This window comes from Xiphias gladius, chromosome 14, assembly GCF_016859285.1.
Source record: "Xiphias gladius isolate SHS-SW01 ecotype Sanya breed wild chromosome 14, ASM1685928v1, whole genome shotgun sequence".
NCBI lineage: Eukaryota > Metazoa > Chordata > Actinopteri > Istiophoriformes > Xiphiidae > Xiphias > Xiphias gladius.
The window spans coordinates 6,933,930-6,953,636 of NC_053413.1; the positions used below are offsets into that span (position 1 = coordinate 6,933,930).

General features: G+C 41.7%; 3 protein-coding genes across 3 annotated transcripts; 1 reads left to right on the top strand and 2 right to left on the bottom strand.

Annotated features, from left to right (window-relative positions):
* Nucleotides 1–589: 589 nt before the first annotated feature.
* Nucleotides 590–2,721, bottom strand: dad1 (defender against cell death 1). Its single transcript, XM_040143854.1, has 3 exons — nucleotides 2,269–2,721; nucleotides 1,396–1,572; nucleotides 590–833 (listed from the first exon to the last, which is right to left on the bottom strand). The coding sequence occupies exons 1-2, from the start codon at nucleotides 2,477–2,479 to the stop codon at nucleotides 1,442–1,444; spliced, it is 342 nt and encodes a 113-aa protein (XP_039999788.1). The 5' UTR covers nucleotides 2,480–2,721; the 3' UTR covers nucleotides 590–833; nucleotides 1,396–1,441.
* A 301-nt stretch (nucleotides 2,722–3,022) lies between these two features.
* On the top strand, nucleotides 3,023–7,694 carry abhd4 (abhydrolase domain containing 4, N-acyl phospholipase B). Its single transcript, XM_040143853.1, has 8 exons — nucleotides 3,023–3,304; nucleotides 4,325–4,410; nucleotides 4,606–4,704; nucleotides 4,832–5,120; nucleotides 6,190–6,377; nucleotides 6,462–6,573; nucleotides 6,675–6,861; nucleotides 7,070–7,694. The coding sequence occupies exons 1-8, from the start codon at nucleotides 3,249–3,251 to the stop codon at nucleotides 7,157–7,159; spliced, it is 1,107 nt and encodes a 368-aa protein (XP_039999787.1). The 5' UTR covers nucleotides 3,023–3,248; the 3' UTR covers nucleotides 7,160–7,694.
* Nucleotides 7,695–8,038: 344 nt separating this feature from the next.
* On the bottom strand, nucleotides 8,039–17,858 carry LOC120798924 (poly(A) polymerase type 3-like). The gene is made up of 18 exons (XM_040143716.1): nucleotides 17,722–17,858; nucleotides 17,371–17,437; nucleotides 17,163–17,244; nucleotides 16,753–16,862; nucleotides 16,613–16,666; nucleotides 16,391–16,502; nucleotides 16,130–16,219; nucleotides 15,694–15,832; nucleotides 15,223–15,295; nucleotides 14,978–15,098; nucleotides 14,646–14,730; nucleotides 13,143–13,196; nucleotides 12,809–12,928; nucleotides 12,546–12,652; nucleotides 12,183–12,451; nucleotides 11,173–11,472; nucleotides 10,943–11,028; nucleotides 8,039–8,109 (listed from the first exon to the last, which is right to left on the bottom strand). The coding sequence occupies exons 1-18, from the start codon at nucleotides 17,856–17,858 to the stop codon at nucleotides 8,097–8,099; spliced, it is 2,019 nt and encodes a 672-aa protein (XP_039999650.1). The 3' UTR covers nucleotides 8,039–8,096.
* Between the last annotated feature and the right edge of the window lie 1,849 nt (nucleotides 17,859–19,707).

Below are 19,707 nucleotides of genomic sequence, written 5' to 3' on the forward strand. Positions count from 1 at the left end.
GGGTATGGAGCCTTTTTTCGGAACCATCTGGGTGTTATGTCTGCTACCCTTTAAGCAGTCATTTCTCTCTGCAATAACCAGATATAAATGCAGGCACACAGCTTCACCAAACCTCATGTAAAAAGTCCTGCTGTATCTATGAAGCAGTAATATGAAAACACAGATCAGCATAATATAGGAGGGAGAGAGATCATACTTGTACAGCAATGTCTGGTTACAGAGATATTGCCTCATCTGATGGATTTAAATTTTCATTTAAAGAAAATAGAGGGAGATTGTAATGCTCCAGTGTTGGAGTATTGGTGGTTGTTGACTTGTCTTTTTTTCCTCTATAATGTATAAATTTATCTTTTTATAACAAATTATGCTTGTTTACACTTGTGTAAAGAACAAGCATCTGTTAAGTTTATCTCTTTAGAAGTTAAGATCTTTTGACTGTTTTTGAACAGATGAAACATATGCAACAGTCTAACCACAGCCATTTTTATTTTTCTCTACCTGAAACAGTTTATCCTTGGTATTATTGGTAGTATGTTACTATTAAAATAGTTAACAAATTAGCGAGTCAACACTTCATTACAAGAACTGCTTTAGTATTCACATGACCAGCATTTCAGTTGTTTTTATTTCTTCACCTCAGTGCAAAAAGGGAATGCTTTACAAATGTTTACATTTAAAACAATGACAGAACTCAACAACTTTATCATCTAGAAAATTGTACTGCATCACATGTGACAAGATGCAATTAATTCAGTATTGAAGGTGGGATGGCGCCAAAGCAGACGCAGCATCATATCTTGAAGGGGAGTTTTGATCATTTCTCTTGTCGTGATCTTTGAAAAAAAAAAAAAAAAAGAAAAAGAAAAGAAAGAAGAGGTCGAAGGATTAGTGAGGATGCTGAGAACTGACTGCCTGCTAGTTTGAAAATTTAATAACACTGTTTTCTAGCATAGCAAAAGCAATATGTGGTATCGTGTGGATCTCCCCAGAGAAACAAGTCTGCCTTATCACATTTACCATCTGGAGCTGTTCCACTGAGAAATAAGTCTTGACCTGGCAAGGATGGTTAACGTGACTGAGAGCACCCAAAGGACTCTTGTCCTTGTTGTGTTTATGTGTTTCTTGTTACAGGAGGATAAACCAATATAGTAAAGCATGTTTTCTATATAAAGCCCACTTACTGTCCACTGAGAGACTGTGCGCTATATCCACAGATAGACATCACAGGTTTGGTTCATACCCCTTCGGACTTTCTCATATTCAAAGATACTGACTGTACTTAAAACTGATCCTAAATGTATCTACACTGTGGCAATGGGTCTGAACAAAACTGACATTTTAAGAATCTACCTTTAAAAACTCCTAAAGTGAGAAATGCGTGTGGAAAATATACACCTTCTGAGAGGGGGGGGGGGCACTGTAAGTTGTATCCGCGTCTGTTTCAACCAATGAAGTTCATCACAACCAGATGGAGGACAGTGTGAGCGAACAGGAAGTCAGCGAAGGCTCTCTCTGGAGAGATAGACAGGAACTCTCCTTTGTTCTGTGGGTTGATCTGGATACGAAGACACACTGGAGGAAAAGAAGAAAAGGGAAAAAAAGAAAAAGGGTTTTAGTGCTTTACTCTCAAAACTGATGACCAAATTTTAAGCTTAACATTTAAAGCTGAAATATCACTTCAACTGAAATTTGACATAATGGTACCAGACAGTACAGCTGAGACAATTAGTCCATTGGTTGAAAAAAAAAAAATATATATAGACAGATGAATTATGCTTTTCAATGCAATGAACGTCATTATTATCATCATGTCAACCCAAGTGCTAAATCTCATCCATGTTACCGTTTTAGGGGGAAGTTCACAGGTCATTTAGTCATGTCAATATGAGCCCTGAGTAACAGGGTTTTCACGCACCTATACCGAGGTACACTCGGTTGCCACTTTATGAGGACCACCTAGTTAAAACTGATCCAAAAGCCCTTCAATAAATCCTATGAAGGCCATAAGGAGCAGTATGTATTGTATTTATTACTGCATTATGTATTAGAAATAGTGCAATCAAGTGGCTTCTATTGTTAAGTCTGATAAAAGCTGGCCGCACAAAATGCTATTATAATTTATTTGCAATAAAGCTACAACCCGCGCCACGGGAGTTTCAGCTTGGTTAGCTAGCAGTGTCCCCCCCCCAATGGGTCACTCGTACGGCGGCTACCGGAAACCTCTATTATTATGCACAAGTAGCAACGTCTAACTGAAGAAATATCTACCTGCGAGAATGAAAGCGCCCACACAGGAGATGAAGCCCGACAAAAAGCTGTTGAAGGGGAAGGTGCCAACGAGGAGACAGTAGAGGAACTGGAGCGCTCCGGTCAACAAGATGTACAGCAAATACGCATCCACCACTTTCAGCTTGTTGGGCGTCGTGGAGGTGTACTCCTCTAGAAACCGGGAGATGACCGAGACGACTGAATTGGACATGGTTTTGCCGTCCACTTCACACAAAAGGTGTCAATACGCGAGGCTTTTTGCTGGTCCTCTTCCTCGGTCGAATGAGTGACGTGTCCTCATCAACCGGAAGCGGCCTGGGAGTTGCAAAAAATGATGTTCCGGGTCGCTCGGAACGAAGAGCAAAGAGCCGGTTGTTGAATAAAGGGCCGTTTGCGCCGCCCACCCAGAGCCTTTAAAACAGAGATGTGGCAAAGATGAAAAATGTTTTACTCTGCCAGACTTTCGAGATACGTCTGTGTCAACTGCATTCTCGATTATCACCAGTTTTCTTGGGACCCGAAAGTGCCTCCTTCATGAATCACATAAACACAGTCTCACGAAGGTGAAAATGTCTCCGTTGTTTAATTTCACCCATTATTAATCCACGCAAACAAATACACATGCCGGCGACACACCAAAAACAATACATGTGCAGCACGTCCACATTTGCCGTTTGTCACTAACGAACAGGGGACCGGAGAGCACTCGAAAACGCGCAGAAAATCCGGGCTTTGCGCTGGCAGCGAACGCCTCCTCGGACTTTGTGGGGAGATGGGAGACGAACCACGAGCGACGCTTTCTCCCGGCGTCGGTGCATCGTCTTCCTCGAGGATCTTTGTGTTTTGGTCAGCTGACCCACAGCCGTGCGAGTTACAAAACATTGGAAAAACAGTAACTTTGTGGAATTCCGAAGCGGACACACGGGAAAGCGTTGTCAGCCTCTGTTTTACTGAACGTAGTCGCCGGAATATGTCGACCAATGGATCCGGCTGCAACCACGGCTGCAGCTCCGATGCAGAACGACTGTGAGGCAGAGTAAGTAACATGGATAGTTGAGCAGCCGACATTTGTAAGACATTGAATTGGGGGGAGGGGAGGGGTGTCTGTGCAAGACAACACTTTACTGTAGCGCTGTGTCATTTCACCTAAATCCATCTATAGACTGGATGTAAAATATAACAGATGTTTTTAGACTTGTTCAGTGTGTTATATCCATGTGACATGCTTAAAAAAAACCAAACAGTTTTATGACATTTTAGAAATGTAGGCTCCTTACTTTACAGCCCGAAAGACATTTACCTTTAAGCTTCATGTGACAGAAATAGGAGAACATCTCAAACCGACTTTACACTAGTCACCTGCTGGACTACCCCTGGGACTTCCTGGATCAGTATTGCGGGGTTGACGGGCTCGTTACGGTAACCAGATCCTACAGGGCCGGTGTGATTGCCTGAGATTGTCTTGATCTGCCACTCCTCACTGACATGTCCCGTTTACCTCTCACTGTCTGAAGATAGGAGCAGGAGTGTGTGTGGTGTGTGTGGGGTTGGGGGGGTGGGGCACCCCTAGGTGAGCCAGTTACTCCAAATGACTCAGCAAATCTGAATCGTCTGTTGACGGCAGACCAGGTGAAATGTGTGGAGGTGTACCCGCTGCACCGAGGGTGGAGGATGGCTTGCCCACCTCTTTGTTTTTTTTTTTTAGTTTTAGCCTAGTAACTTAAACGTGGGTAAGATCCTGTGCTGTAAACGTATTGAAATAAACTTCCTGAAAGTTAGATAAAGATTACTAACGTGAGGTTATAGGTAACCAGGATAAATATTAACCCTGCTGAGGGTCATGGCGCTGCCTTTGATTAAAAGCGTGATGCTTGTGAAATGTGACACAGCTGGGTGTGTCACCCTTGTGCTTCATGCTGATAACAAACGATAACACTGATTAAACTGGCATTTAACGTTGGACTCGCGACAGAAGCATTAGTACTGTACATTTCCCTACTGTCTACTATCTCTGCATTCTCCCCCATGTCTCTTTATTTGTTTTCTCCCCTGTTAGGCCACATTCAATCTGGAGCTGGTGGCCTTCCTGGCGTCCAACCTCCATGTCCCTTTTGAAGACGGCAGAGTCCAAGATTCTTGCCTGTAAGAATGTTTTGACTTATACTGGCTGACTATATAACCACTAGGAACTAATATGAATGTAACTAGGTACTTAAATGATATATTGAAGCTGCTACTGTAAGTGTAATATGACACTTATTTAGCAACTTTTGGCTCACTGGCTACAGCACAAACATACAGTCTCACTGAGGATATAATTTTGCCTGATCAAAATAGGTATTCAAAACGACCTGTGGGCCAGGTTTGTGACCCTACCAAACCAGGAGCGAATATGGACTTTGACCCTCACCAACAAGATGGTTCGCAAGCCTGCCGGTACGACCCTCCTCTCAGTCTCTGTTTGTTTATCGGGAGGCAACAGGCGTAATTCAGTGCTCAGTGCACTATAAAACCTGTAACACATTTCCCCTATGTTTCTTCTGTTACCCTCTTTTTCCACTAGCTCGTAAGACTCCCCTGGTGATGGTCCACGGCTTTGGAGGAGGGGTAGGGCTGTGGATCAGGAACCTGGACACGCTGTGCCGGTCACGGCCTGTCTACGCCTTCGACCTCCTGGGCTTTGGCAGGAGCTCCAGGATTCCCTTCCCCTCAGATGCTGCCCAGGCAGAGGAGCAGTTCGTGAACTCCATTGAACAATGGAGACAGTCTGTAGGCCTGGAGAACATGATTCTGCTGGGGCATAGTCTGGGGGGGTACCTGGCTACCTCCTACGCCATCCAGTACCCTTCTAGGTAGTAATGCCGATAAGATACTAACTAAAACCATAGGCAAAACATCAAGACATCAGGGACAGCCACACAGAACCAAACAGCAGCTGGCTGCAATTTAGTGGTTTTTGTTTGAGGCTGAGTATCCGACATTTTTATGATCTTGTTTTATTGGAGTTGGTTACGTAATGCAAGTGCTAGCAGCATGATATAAATGTCATACGTCAGATAAAGGAATAGTTTTGACATTTTGGGAAATGCCCTTATTCACTTTCATGCAGATATGCAGAGTTAGATACCACTCTCATGTTTGTATGGTGAAGGTGGAGCTACCGCCAGCAGCCAGAGAGCTTAGCTTAGCACAAAGGCCCCCGTAAAACCACATTTTGTCATTTTTACACTTCGGTTTTTATGTGGATTAAACAAACAAAATATAGAGAGCCAGTTACTGAGCTTTAGAGGTGCTGGGAGGCGGATTTTGTTACATATGATCTGAGCCAAACTAGCTGGTTCCGCCTGTTTCCAGACGGAACCAGCTTCATTTTCCCATACTGGCATGAGAGTGGTATTGAAAGCAAGAAAGCGAATAAGCATATTTCCCAAAATGTTGACCAGAAACACGACTACAAATGAATACTAATGTTGCTCAGTGTCTGATGGATGTGTAAATAAGAAACTGTTTGCTAACACATTCACCACAACCAGTTTATAAGTTGGTAATGCATCCAGTGTTTTGTTTTCAGCTTTTCCCGCTGGCCCCAAGTGGCCAGAAAAAAAAACAGCTAATGCTGCTTTAAACCCATATTTGTACTAAAACGTACAAAAATGTCAATAGGACTCTGAAAATATCAGATATTAACCTTTTTATTTTTAAGTTTTAGTCCCTTTAAAAGTTGCTCCACATTATCTAGTTAGGAGACATGGCAAACAAAGATTCTAAATGGAAAACTGTCCCTTTAAAACCACCTGGCGCCTCCTAATAATAGTATACAAAAATACAGCAATGCATACCATCTTATGCTATGGGTAAGCTGATGACAAATAAATGTCAGTCAATATAATATCAAAATTGTCTTCTGCTGTCTTCTTCCAGGGTGTCACATCTTATCCTGGTAGACCCCTGGGGTTTCCCTGAGCGACCGCAGACAAAGACCGAGGAGAAGCGTAGTCCGGGGACAGAGGTGGTGAAGAGGCCATCCCCTCCACGCTGGGTAAAAGTTATTGCAGCGGTGGTTTCCCTTTTCAACCCACTGGCTGTAATTAGAGCAGCAGGCCCATGGGGTAAGATATGTTTATGTTTGTCTAATAGTGTGCTGCGCCGCATAATACTCCGTCCGCTCACCACACAGTGTGTCACTGATTCAGGTCCGGGCTTGGTGAACAGATTCCGTCCCGATTTCAAAAGGAAATTTGAAGATCTGTTTGATGATGACACTATGACGCAGTACATCTACCACTGTAACGCACAAACCCCGAGGTACGCCATCACACACGTCATACAGTCGGGTTTTTAACAACAGAGAATATTGCCTGCCAGCTGAGCCGTCTCCTAACACACCCCCCCCCCCCTTCTCCCAGTGGTGAGGTGGGTTTCCGTGCCATGTCAGAGTCTCTGGGCTGGGCTAAGAGGCCTATGCTGCAGCGGGTTCACCTGCTGCCGCCCTCCATGCCCCTCACCATGCTGTATGGAGAATGGTCCTGGGTGGACAACTCATCTGGGGACAGAGTGGTCCAGGTCAGGAGCCAGGCCCACACCAGAGTGCTGGTGAGTGTAGATGCAGAGTAGAGTCATGAGGGACATATTGTCCAATTAATATCTATAAAAGGGGCAGTTCCGAATCAAATGACATTTTCATTCAGTTCATATGTTTCATTCAGTTCATATGTTTTCCCATCAGTAGTGAAACTTGATATGACTGCACATACAATAATTACTGACTGTCGTCGTTATCTTTATCCATTCCAACCTGCAGCTGATCAATAAAGCCTCTCACCACGTGTATGCTGATCAACCAGAAGAGTTCAACCGGGTGGTCGAAAATATATGCAACTCCGTTAACTGACGGCGTGTGTGTGCGTGTGCAAACTTGTGGGTGCACAAGGACTGAAAGTACAGAGACCTTTGCGTGTGAACCATGCTGGATGGTTTTGCTTTGGGTCATATCTGGAAATCATACGTAGCTGTAACAAGTTATTAATATTATTAATATTATGGTATTAAAATACTTTGTTTATATTTATTAGCCGGTGTATTTAGTATCAGTAAATTAATTTATAAGATATGATTGAATTTCTCTCTTAATGTGCTCATTAATTGAACTGCTTAATCCAGTGCTGAATTTTGTTGCCCGTTGTTATATTTTTTTAACTGTGTGTGAAACATGCACATCACTCTGAATGCACCAGGTCTGTGTGGTACAGAGCAGTCACGTGGCTTGTGATTCACACGTTTTACATATGTCTGACATCAACCACTAAGTACACTACTGTATGTCATATTTTCTCTAACTCCCATTTTATTCTTATAAATTTCCCACTGTGTCAAACAACCGTTTGTATTTTATACCTTGAAAATAAAAAAAACCTTGACAAACTGTTTCCTTCAGGTCTGTATGGCATTTCATTAGTATCAAACTCCACACACATGCTCCCTGGCCAGGATGTTTTTCCGCTCGCGGATGCTATTCCGTGCGCGCATGTCATGTGCACGCGCCTGTTTTTTTTTTAATGCACGGAGGTTTTGCGATTAAATGTAACAGACAATGCACACAAAAAATCTTTAAAGCGCAAAAAAATGTTTTAAAGTGCATTTAAATTGCAACTTTTTATTGTTCACTACAGTGCAGACAATGCGAACAAAACACAATAAGCAAGCAAAAAGAAAAAAATGTAAGATTAATGGCTGATGATGGAGGATGAAGTTTTTCCTCTTGTTCAGGAGGGAAAGAAAGAAAGCAACAATTTAATCCTCAGGCTCCTCAGCGAATCAGTGGCGCTTGATCACTTCCGCCCGCTGTAAGAGAAATAGGAGGCTTGTAAGACCAATAAGTTCATGGAACAGCATCTAACACCACTTCCCTCATTAAAACAGCATGTAGAACGGGATCAGCTACGGCATAGTCGTTTCAAATATAAAGGATTAACAAACAAACACTTTATGGCATTTTCAGTCTTTTACGTACATGCAAATGAACTGATTATCAACAAATTCAAGTGCAGACAAAAAGAAACCCCCTAATAGTTGGAGGCCTTTGCCGAACGGATTATACCAAATTCCTGCAAGTACTAACACAGACACACATCCCAGTAAGTCTCTTCCCCCGTGACGCTTCTCCTCCGCCACACTGGTCAGATCACTCAGAGCAACAGACCAGCCCACATGTACCGGGCCTCCTCTGATCTCACCCGGGAAGGAGACGCCACTTTCATATCAACACCCTGTCATCTCCCAACGTGGCATCTTCCCCTTTGAAAGCAGAGCAGCATTGTTGCAGCTGCTCGGATGTGAAACGCTAGCTTTTATCGTCGTGTTTTGGGCAAGGAGGAGAGGGGCGTGAGATGAAGGAAGTGTTGGCTTTTCGACTTGGACCCACCAAAGTGGAAAGACACAGGGTGTTGACTGGTGTGTGAAAGGAGCGCTGCTGGGGCAACTGGGGAACATCATCAAACACCAGCTTAGAAAGCTTCTTAAAGTTTCTCCAAAAGGATGGTGCAATGGGCTCACTGGCAGCAGCGATCATCTCGTACAAATCAGAAGTTAGCATTGAAGGCTAGTTTCTATGGATGCCTGCACGTGCGCTTACCATAGACTATTGTTCTTTCAGGTTTAGGTACATAGTTAAAGGCTTGCTAACATGCACTGGTAACACTCCACCAAAGAGTCTTAAGACAGAAACCAGAGAGATTTGCTCCTTGTCCTGAATTAGCAGACTGTAATTAAACGCTGTAAACTGCAAGTTCCAGTCCACTGCAGGAGGATCACTCCCCCCATTAGCCTTGGCATGGTGCCGGCTACGATTGTGGGATCAGTGGTCATCAGGAGGCCCAGTTGGGACGAGACCCTCGGTCACTCACAGCGACACACGCCATTAACTCATTGTCTTGCCATCAGTCTGGGGACCAGACCACCTCACCAGCAGATGGAGGAACAGCAGGAAGACAGGGGGCCATGCCCTGAGCCTCTGTCCCGAACAGAGTGCAGAGTGGGGATAAGAGGGGCCACAACTATAGTGGAGTCCCAAGCCCTAGATTGGACCTCCTGTGGACACACCTCTGGGTGAAGTCCTAATGTTGTCCATGATTAATTAGAGACAAATGTAAGTACGCCATTACTGCTGCGTAAGAAAATAGGCTTGCTTTTGATTTGGTTGTTTATCCCATTAGATAATGATTTAAAGGTTTGAAATAACAGACTGTCTCCTACACTTTGCAGCCTCTCCTTTATGTCAGCAATTACTTTTACATCACATCTGCATCTCTCAGTAATAAATAAAGGTCTAAAGCCACAGTGAGCATGAACAGCGATAATTATGGTCAACTGGGGATAAAGATGTCTTGCCACCGCTGAATGGTGATAAGTAATGATACTCATATAGAGGACGCTTTATGGGGGCACAGGGGCCCCGTTCCTTAGCAACAACATACACGCGCCTACAAGCTACATTTTTGGAATTTTTGAGCACACTGGGATGCAAAACAACAGAAAACCTTAAACTCGGCAATGCTGTGAGTCGGATTCCTATGGCTGAGTATCTGGGTGTCTTGTCATGCGCAAATCCCCCTTCCAACTAATGATCTTATGTCTTATGTCCATTCGATGAAATTAACTGGGACGTCCTGTTCACGACTCAGTGTTGTGGGATTACGGAATGTCAGAAGTGTTAGGTTTGGTGGGAAAAAAAAAATCACAGAGCCAGTGATGAGGGTGGAAATCTAGTCAAAATGAGACTATCTTGTAAGGAAATTTAGCATTCTGTTCTACTCTCCTCTGAGGATTTTATCTACATCTGTTCTTAGGGACCATGCTACAGCCACTTTAATGCATGAGGTCCGACGTGCCATCAGCACTATACTGTGGGCAGTCCCTTAGTTTAATGGCGTTAGACTGAGTGTGATTTTTGTGGTGCTCAAATCTTAAGCATGCTTACTACTATCTTCTTCATCCAAAAAGGCAAAAAAAAACAATCGCCGTTCAATAACAAGTGACGTTTGCTCCTCCATGTCATTAATTACAGTTAATCAAAGACAGGAGAAGACTTAAGAGCATCACTCTGCAAAAAAAGCTCACAGAAGTCAACTGACAAAATATTATCTCCTGGGTACAGCACTTTCAGGACAATTATCAACGGCAACACCAAAAATATCTATATTGTTATTGCATCGTGATAAATCATCCATATAAATACATCACAAAATTATTCATCAGGACCTCACTACTATTATCTGGTCTCCAAAATCAACACATTAAGCTGAAAAATGCAAGCATTCAAAATCCTTATTTTCTCCCCTGGAGGACTGAGCCATTTGCAGAGATTACTTATGGTAAAGATAACTAATCTGCAGCGGGGTTTGCTGTCACCACCTGACCAGTCTTTGGACAGTGTGTCTGTTCAACCATGGCTTTGCTGCGGTTGAAGAAGGGGGCCAGTAGAAGGGCTCCACTGCCCTCTTGTGGCGAAAAGTGATGACATCCATCCAGCTCTACCAGTCGACCGTGCAACAGACCTTCTTAAGGCTCTCAACATGTGTGGCATATGTGTCAAATGGAGGGCATGACAAGGTAGGTGAAAGTAGAGGTATAAGTAGGAAACTAAGGGGAGGTTTCTGTTCATAACACGCTGCTGTACCTGATTAGTTGTAGTTTGATTGCTTGTTTGATGAAATTAACAGGCTTGGTGTGGCCGGAAAGCAGTTCAGGCAGCTCCACAGTAGGCTGGAACAGACAGTGAGGCAAGTCAGTACATATAAATATCTTTACTAGTACTAAGTCCCTTAGCAAGACTTTGTTTATCTAAGCAAGCTGAGAAGTTTATGAGTGTCTGTTGATAGGACACCTTTCAAAGACAGTGTGGCATACCTGCTCAAATTTGAGTTTCTTGGTCTGCATCTCAAGCTCAGGAGCGCCAGGTCTCTTGTTCCTTGGTGGGCTCACACCGGGAGACGGACTCATACTGAGTGAGACGCCTGTAGGGGACTGTTCAGAGCAGGTGGGTTTCGTCTCTTTAGTTGGTTCCTTTTGAGGTTTGAACCTCTTTGATAAAGTCTCCGCATGGTGAGAAGGAGGTCTCTTTGCGGTCTGTGGAGTCATGGAGGCTGAAGTCGGTTTGCGGGGTCCGGACACTTCCACTGATGAGCCTTTGTTCACAGGCACTGATTCCTGTAGAGAACAACCAAGGACTTGGTTACTGCAATTAGTTTGGACTCTTATCTTAACAAGGGTACTGGGCATGTTCAAGGATTAGTTTTGGAAAGTATGTTAATTGACTTCCTTGCCAAGAGTTAGATAAGAAGATTAATACCACTCTTTCTTTCGTTTGCTAAATATGACGCTACATCCAACAGCCAGTTAGCTTAGTATAAACACCAGAAACAGGAGGAAACAGCTGGCCTGGCTCTGCCCAAAGGTTATCCATAACAGAAATGTTTTTGATTTGCAAGTATTGTAAATAAATAATCAATAAGTGTACAAATATGTGCTGGAATATTTCTTGGCTAGGTGCCGTAACTTCCTGGAGTCTTGTTGTCACTGTGTGTTTGCCAGGCATCTAGTGGAGACCCCAGGCCAAGAAACAGTCCAGCGCGTAACCCACTACAAAACCACAACTTGTCATTTTTTTCAGTTTGGTTTTAGTACACACTAAACAAATGAGATATAATTTTAGAAAAAGAACAAAATCAAAAAACCTAACCAGCTGCTGGCTGTGGCCTCAGATTTAATGTACAGTAGTAAGAGTGGTAGCCATCTTCTCATTTAATCGTCAGCAAGAAAGCCTGTAAGCGTATTTTGCGTAATGGTGAACTATTAATTTTTGCACCAGAACCTAGTAGATTTTTTCATCAAAAAAAGCATGGAATGGTTTGGCCTACCTTGTCAGCTTTTATCCTCTTGGCTGGCTTCTCATATTGAGGCCAGCCTTTTCCCTTTGGGCCTGGTTGGCACACATTGACAGGTGGTTGGTGGGTGGGCGACACTCTGGTAGCGATCTGATGGCTCGCTGCAGGCTTCAGTTTTGGATTGAAAACCCTTTTGCAAGTGCCATTAGGCATATTCCAGATAAGGTGTTCCCTCTTTACATATGTGGCTGATATGTTCATCCCCTCTTCAAGGATCTTACAGCTCTCTGCCTGGCTGTAGACTGCAACAGTACAAAATAAAAATATGATTTATAATTTTACACAACATTGCTCCATTTCTAGTAAATTTCCAAAAGAAACAGAAAAAAAACATACCAGTATCTGTGAAGGAAAGGAGGTCGGAGGTCAGGTCTACTTTCTGATTTTTAGATTCCTCTGTTTTTAAGACAAGACCAGTCAGCCACAATGTGCTCACTCCATCTCTGAAACAGACAGAAATACAGGCCAATGAGCTGACAAAGTACAACATCTAATTGCCAAAAATAAGAAGCAAGCTTTAATGCTTTTTCACCGCAAACTGAGAGTAAATATATGGCATAAGAACAACAAACAGGAATGAGTTCAAATCACATCCTTACTTGTTATCAGGGTTCCTGGATCCAGGGAAGGGCTGCATGTTAACATGAGCCAGGGAAACATTCACATTTCTTTCCAGAATCCCCACCAGGAGTCGGATTTTAGACTCCACCAGGCCAACCCTGACAGATTGAACAAAAGATAATTTTCAGAAAGAGGAAAGCACTGGAGTAGATGGAAATAAAATATTAAAACTTTTTTCTCTCTCCAAGAGAAGCACGGACATGAATGAGACGCCTTTCCACCCAAACATATATGGTTGTCTACCAAAATGTCCACATTCCTTCCAGTTTTACTTCAACTGGGCTCTTCCTTTTCTGTGTTCTGTGTACTCACCATTCAAGATGCTGCTTCTCTGTAGCAGAAGTTGCTCGCAGCAGAATGTAATGCCTTGAAACATAAGAAACAGCTTAATGGCACCACATGTCACAGCACTGTGCCTTTGTACACAGACTGATCTTATTACAAAGATTTTTATTATTAATAATCTTATTAGATCTTACTACATGATTATTGGTTTCTGTTTTACCAAGAAAGACAAATCTGACTATTTTAAGCGATAAAACCTGTGTTTTTTAGAGTGAAGTGGTCTGCATTTGTGTATTTAATGCCAAGACTCAGAAACACAACTTTAAAAATTGACATCAAAAGCTGTACACAGCTGTTCATTATGTCGATCAGTTCATCCACAAGATAATAACTGTATTAGCCGTATCAAGGACACTGCCTGCTCTGACCTTCCAATTGCCAAATAGTTGGGATCCAAGAAAAAAGAGATAATCAAGAGGTTCAGTCAAAATTCGTCAGAGTAAGAAAGTGAGATCGGAACACAGGGCAGATTTATTCAAACAAGACATTGTACTAAATGCAATATAACAGACAGAAACTCAGTAAGAATGTTCAGGTATAGTCAGGTCCGGCAGTGCATACCCAGAGCTTAAAAACTCATTCAGGACTGCAGCAGTCCATTTAGCAACCAGGACATGATCACATTTTTCATATACTTTGTAACAGGTTTCAGTCCATATATTGTATTACTAACAGAAACCATCAAAACCTGGTCTGCAAAACATCCATCAAAACAATCAGCATGCAACCATCAAACTTTGGTCCACGTTTAACTCTGAAACAGCATATTACGACTGTAGAAAGTACATTAAAAATGCCTTCAATCCACACAGGAGCAAGCAGATGATTCGTGTCCTCTAAAATTCCTTGAACAGACTTCAGTCAACATTTTTTACACTTAATAACAGCAAACAGTAAAAACTTGTCTTTACATTGATTCAAAACGGGAAAGCATGAAAGTCGGTCACAGTAACAAACAAAAGCTGATCCACTTCTTCAATAACCTAAACAGGCTTTGCACTACATTTTCAGATAATAACGGCAAATATTGTTCTGGACATGCGTTACGCACTTGCCATTCAAGAATTGTTGGTTGCAAAACATTTTCAATTTACAACAACAACACCATATGAATTTCACTATGTAACACACAATGAGCCTGCCTTAAGTTGCTTACTTTGAGAAAAAAAAATCACAAAGTAAATTTCAACACATGGTCACGCCCTATAAAGCACAATGTGTCAAAACAAATGAATTTAAGTCTACTTACTTCAGAATAAAACATACAATACGGTACTGGATACAAGCTAGGGTAGAGTAATTTTCTTTTTTTCAAAGTAAAATTCCTCCAGAACGAGGTATATATTAAAAAATATCAAAATGATAAACAATTAAAAACAATGTCGGAGGAAATTTCTGTATTTTAGAAAAGCAGTGTGTATTTTGTACATGACAATCCTTATTTTTATCTTCAGGTAGCTCAATACATACTGGTACTTCTCAAAAAAGTCTGGCGTTTCAAAGAGCTGGGCCCAGTTCGCCTTTTCCTGCTGTATCTCTTGAGCGACGGTGTGGCCTGTGAATGAGGAAAGGAGAGCTTCTAAAGTCTCGGTAAAACAAAATCCCACCACTTTGTATACAGAATAGAATCCCTGAAGAATCACTGAAGTGATGAGTTTAACATGGTTTGACTAAACTGAGCTAACTTCATCCAAGATTACAGATTGTGTTAAATCAACCTTGTTACAGTAACGGTTAATGGGCCCACAATGCAGGTAGTGAACAGTGAGCATTCGGTGGTTGTCAGCTAAGTGACTACATACCCCGTTCGATCTCTTCTGTGATGATGGCTAAGGTGGATTGAGACACATTGAATGATGTGTTCTGCTGTGGGTATGCCGGGGTAATGATGGGCATTAAGTGGCAGCGGTCACTTTGATTAATCTGGAAATGCAGAAGATCACAGATGTTCAGCTTACTTGTGTTTGAACTTAATAATAATTCACAAACTGACATAAATCTATGCTTTCAGCCTAAAATCTTCATAAAAATTCTGCCGAGGCCTCACCCTGGGGTCCCAAAAAGGAAAGCTGTAGTAGCAGTCTTCTACTACCCTCAGACGAATTGGGACTGGCCACACCCTGACACAAAACACAAGAGTTTCAAATCAACTGATCCTCGTCTCCCACTTTTACAAAGCATTTACATGCAGCTACATTTTCAGATTGATAGAAGGCAGTCACAATTTAAAAAGCCCAACAACGAATCATTTCTTTTCTAGTTGCCTTTCAAAAATTGAGAGGGGCTCACTTCTGGAGAAAAGCACCAAGTGAGCTGAACTGCTATTTTCCAACCAATCACATGCATAGAAATTGGTTATTGTAGTAAGTGCATACTGTTTAACAAATATGGAGTCTGCCCATAGAGAGCAAGAGATAAGCTCAAACGGGCAGTCGGTATTTGAATGGAAACAAGGATACGGTCAAGTTTGATGTTTTTTCATTCAACAAGGACACCGGAAATGCCGGGAAAAACTCACCACATTGAGTAAACCTTGAAAAATTTGATCACCAGGGTGGACGCTGCAGCATTGGGGTACACCTGGCAAATTCTAGCCACCAGTATGGCCCATGATATGCCGCCCAAGAAGCCCACCATGTTGGAGTAGATGTTACGCCCTGAAGGGAAATAAGAGGTTTCAAAGTAAGAGTTATTCCCAACTAATCCCCACATAATTAATACTCAGCGTTTCGCTTCATAGTGAACAATAAACTGAGATTGAAGTTATCATTTTGCTCCACTGAGTAGAAAATTATACTGGATACAGTCAATGACATGTAATTCTGTTTTGAATAAAGGACAAGACAGGCATTGTTTGTGTAAATGTGTAATTATCATCTAAGGGGACATGTCCACCAATTCACAGTCTCTTGAGGGACTAGCAGGCTTAACTAGTTCTGTGTAGTTCAACTCACGTTTGGCCCACAGCTTGATGGCTCTCAAAGCACACCTGAAGTTAAATACGTTAGGCACAAGACTGAGGATTTCTTCTGTAACTCTGTAGCCTATAAACACAGCATGAAAACGAAAAATAATATAGAAAGAGTAACAGTGGAAAAGGACAAACCACAAGTAAACAAACTGGTACACTGCTGTACATCAAAGACAGACAACTACAGCTGTCGGGTGACACTGCAGGATTTCTGAGCAGTTGTGTGCTTTAATCTGATGTTTACCATTGAGACTCCTGACACAGCGTTTATCCATGCCCCTTAATATCTTGTCATCAAGAAGATTTATATTTTCAGAGACGCACTTCTTTGCAACCAGGGCAAAGACCAAGTCAATCTAGAAAATCACAGAGACACAAAAACGATGATTAAGGCACGTGCAAACAAAACTTGAATTGAGGATACAGCAGACAGTAAAGTTTTTAGTTGTTTCCCTGGACAAATTACCTCAATTCCGTCATAAGTCAGTTTAATGACCGGGACGAATGCCTCTTCAATCGCCTAAGGACAAGAATACTGTTAGTCACTTGTACTGGGGAGAAAAATGTCCTTTGACTTGTACGCGATAAATGACTTATATGACCGACCCGTATGTCTTTGACGTCCTTCTGGGCTTTTAGCTTCTCATTGAAGGAGGTGAAGAAATCCTTTCGCTCCAGAAATCCAGGTCCGACACAAAGGACATCAATATCAGCACCTGTCAAAGCAACACAGATTCATATCAGAGGAGAGTCTGTATTCAAATCGACCATTATCTTCACCATATCCTCTCAGAGTTGGTAACCCGCCACTGAAAGAACCTATGCCCTGAAAACAAAGTGTCACTTGTGAAACCGATGGCTAGCAGATTTATCACACAGCAGATCCCCACATGCAATAACCTACTGTGGATCAACAAAGCGTATTCACATATTATGAATCACATGCGGCATTGTGAAATACACGTTGCCTCAGTCCTAACATGCTCTTACAGTGGAGGAAAGAATCTCTTCATTACCTTTTGAGTGAGCTCCCAGATAATAGGAGCCAAATGGAAGGACCTTGCCTCCGACATTGTCGGTCACAGATTCGGGTACGTTCTAAAATAAAAAAAGCATAACAGTGAAATTCTATTATCTGTGCAATAACATGTTTTCAGTATCATATCTGGAGAAACTTTTGAGACAACAGTAGGAATAAAAAAGATTTAACCAACAATTTCTTACCATTTCTATGCAAATTTCTTTGAGCCACTCCTTATAGAGTGACTCCAGTTTTTTCACGACCCTCTCTCTGCACAGAAAACATAAAGAGCATTTTCAAATATTGCCATTTCTCTGAAGCAAAGCATGCCACATGGTCCCTTTCACCTGTGGTCTAGCACTTGCATTAACTTCATCCACTGAGGATGTTGTTGTTAACTGGTTTACTCTTTTCACAGCAAAGCCCAACCATGTAAGAGGTCTCAATAGCAGCATAACATCCAATACACAAAAAGTCCAAGTCACAAAAAAACACCCCAAAAAAAATCCACATTTCAGGGTGGAAAGAATGACAAAGAAAAAGACATATCATACCTGTGCTGGAGCTCCAAGTCATCCTCGAACACACCATATGATCTCAGACTTTGGATCAGCTTTCTGGTCTGTATCAGGTCAGTCTCTTCAGGGAGATCCTCACTGATAGGACCGGTGATCCCATATGACTTGGGCATGCCTGTGGATGGTGGAGCCTTGCTCTTCGTTGGACTGAAGAGGGATGTTTACATGTTTGTACGCTATTCATTGAACAGTCAGAAAGCCAAAACTATATACAGCACAGAAAACTTAGTAGGAAGGAAAGGCTGTAACTGTGTTAAATATAAGGTGACTGTAGCCTCCCATTGTGCTAAGACATCTGGAGTAAAATCTTGTCAGCTGCATACATTACTAGCATCTTAAGGCAGGTATCAACACCAATTCAAAAACATGTACAAAATCAGGGGTTAAACTAAAGCAAATTCAACGAGAAGGGTGAACTGTGAACTGCAGATGTCCTGTACTGCTCATTTACCTGTTTGACCTTAGATAAATCTGCTAAAACTAATAAAAAAGAAAAAAACAATATATAAGTACTTACTGAGACATTGTTACAACAGTTGAACACTTCTTCATTTATATCAACTCAGAACCAACTTGTAGTCACTTAGTGAAAACGCAGTGAAATAAGTGTAGATCACACTCTCTTGGGGGCTAGATGTAGAAGTGAATTTCCAGAATGGTCGCCCTCATAGTTGCAACAATTCCATCAGATGGTTCTAAAATCTAATCAAAGAATGATGACACGTGAGCAGGATAGAATGACACATGACCCTGGTGGCTTCTGCTGCTGCGAGTTAAATAGGATATTCTCACAGTTTATTTCAATGAAATGCACGGATGTTACCCATTGAAATACCATTGTCTAAATATTAACTATTTTGACTCTACGTGTGCTATATTTCAAAAAACATCAATATCATATCCTATCAATAAACATGTGTCCCTTAGTTTTGGGACTAGATGCAGAGTAGAATATTGATAGAGTGATGTGATAAAGAAAAAGTGTAAATGCTGATTAAAAGTATAATGTTTGGTGTAGGAAGGGATGATTTCAAACACATTCATACCAAAAAATCTAAAACCAAAATCCATAACGTGCTCATTTATACCTGTGGTTTAGTCTAAACTCAGTTGTTGTATAAATCACCTGCCTGATGTTTTCAATTTTAAGCAAAACTTTCTGAAAACATGGTTTTAAAAAAAACAAAACAATACAAGTCCCAACTGTAATTCCAGTTTCCAGTTTATCGCCTGACTCCGCAGTTATTTTGCTTGTACAACCCACAACACTACTGCTTTGGTTCACTCTCACCACTCTTAACGACTGCTAATCTTGCTCCATCTCTGCTGAATGTGAAAGAAGGCCACTGTCATCAATCTTAAGGCAACAGAACATGCAGTTCAGCTGCAGTTCGGCTAAAAGGTTGCTCAGGTTGACAGAACAAAGCACTTCTGAAATAACTGGCTTAGCCGAACCAACTTTAAACTGCCCCGCAGCAGCCCCGGTGACATTTCTTCCAAACAAGTCAACAAAACACATTAAACATGACATCAAAATACAAACTGCCAACATAAATAAATAAAGACAAAAAAACACACTTCACCAACCAGAAAAGGTGGATGCAAACTACAGTATTTTCCTCATTCCTATTTCCTCATTCTGACTGGATATATGACGTCTCTCCCAGATAACTAAAGAAAAGTAGAAAATATGGCAAAGGCGGCTGTTTTTTTTTATGTAACCTACTACCTTTAGTGGAGCAAAATATATGCTTTTATATGAAATCAAACAGACATTTTTATGATAGTTGATGCTGAAGTTGTTTTTGCTGTGATAATCTCCATTCAACCAATAAACCTTTGTAGTCTGAAGATGTACCACAACTTTATTGCGCAGTACTATCCCAAATTGGTTTTCTTAGACTTTGGATTAAATCATGTCTTGAAATCTGTTTCTTTACCGAAGTCTTTTTTTTTTTTTTT

Bases quoted from the DNA above. Each gene is read 5' to 3' on its own strand.
- dad1 (XM_040143854.1), bottom strand. From the start codon at position 2,479: ATGTCCAATTCAGTCGTCTCGGTCATCTCCCGGTTTCTAGAGGAGTAC. The intron at 1,573-2,268 runs GTAGATATTTCT...CTTTTCCTCCAG, and splicing joins GGGCGCTTTCATTCTCGCAG to TGTGTCTTCGTATCCAGATC.
- abhd4 (XM_040143853.1), top strand. From the start codon at position 3,249: ATGGATCCGGCTGCAACCACGGCTGCAGCTCCGATGCAGAACGACTGT. The intron at 4,411-4,605 runs GTAAGAATGTTT...TGATCAAAATAG, and splicing joins AGAGTCCAAGATTCTTGCCT to GTATTCAAAACGACCTGTGG. The intron at 6,574-6,674 runs GTACGCCATCAC...CCCTTCTCCCAG, and splicing joins TGTAACGCACAAACCCCGAG to TGGTGAGGTGGGTTTCCGTG.
- LOC120798924 (XM_040143716.1), bottom strand. From the start codon at position 17,858: ATGCCCAAGTCATATGGGATCACCGGTCCTATCAGTGAGGATCTCCCT. The intron at 17,438-17,721 runs GTATGATATGTC...TTTTCTGTGCAG, and splicing joins GACTTGGAGCTCCAGCACAG to AGAGAGGGTCGTGAAAAAAC. The intron at 11,029-11,172 runs GTATGCCACACT...TGTCTGTTCCAG, and splicing joins AGAAACTCAAATTTGAGCAG to CCTACTGTGGAGCTGCCTGA.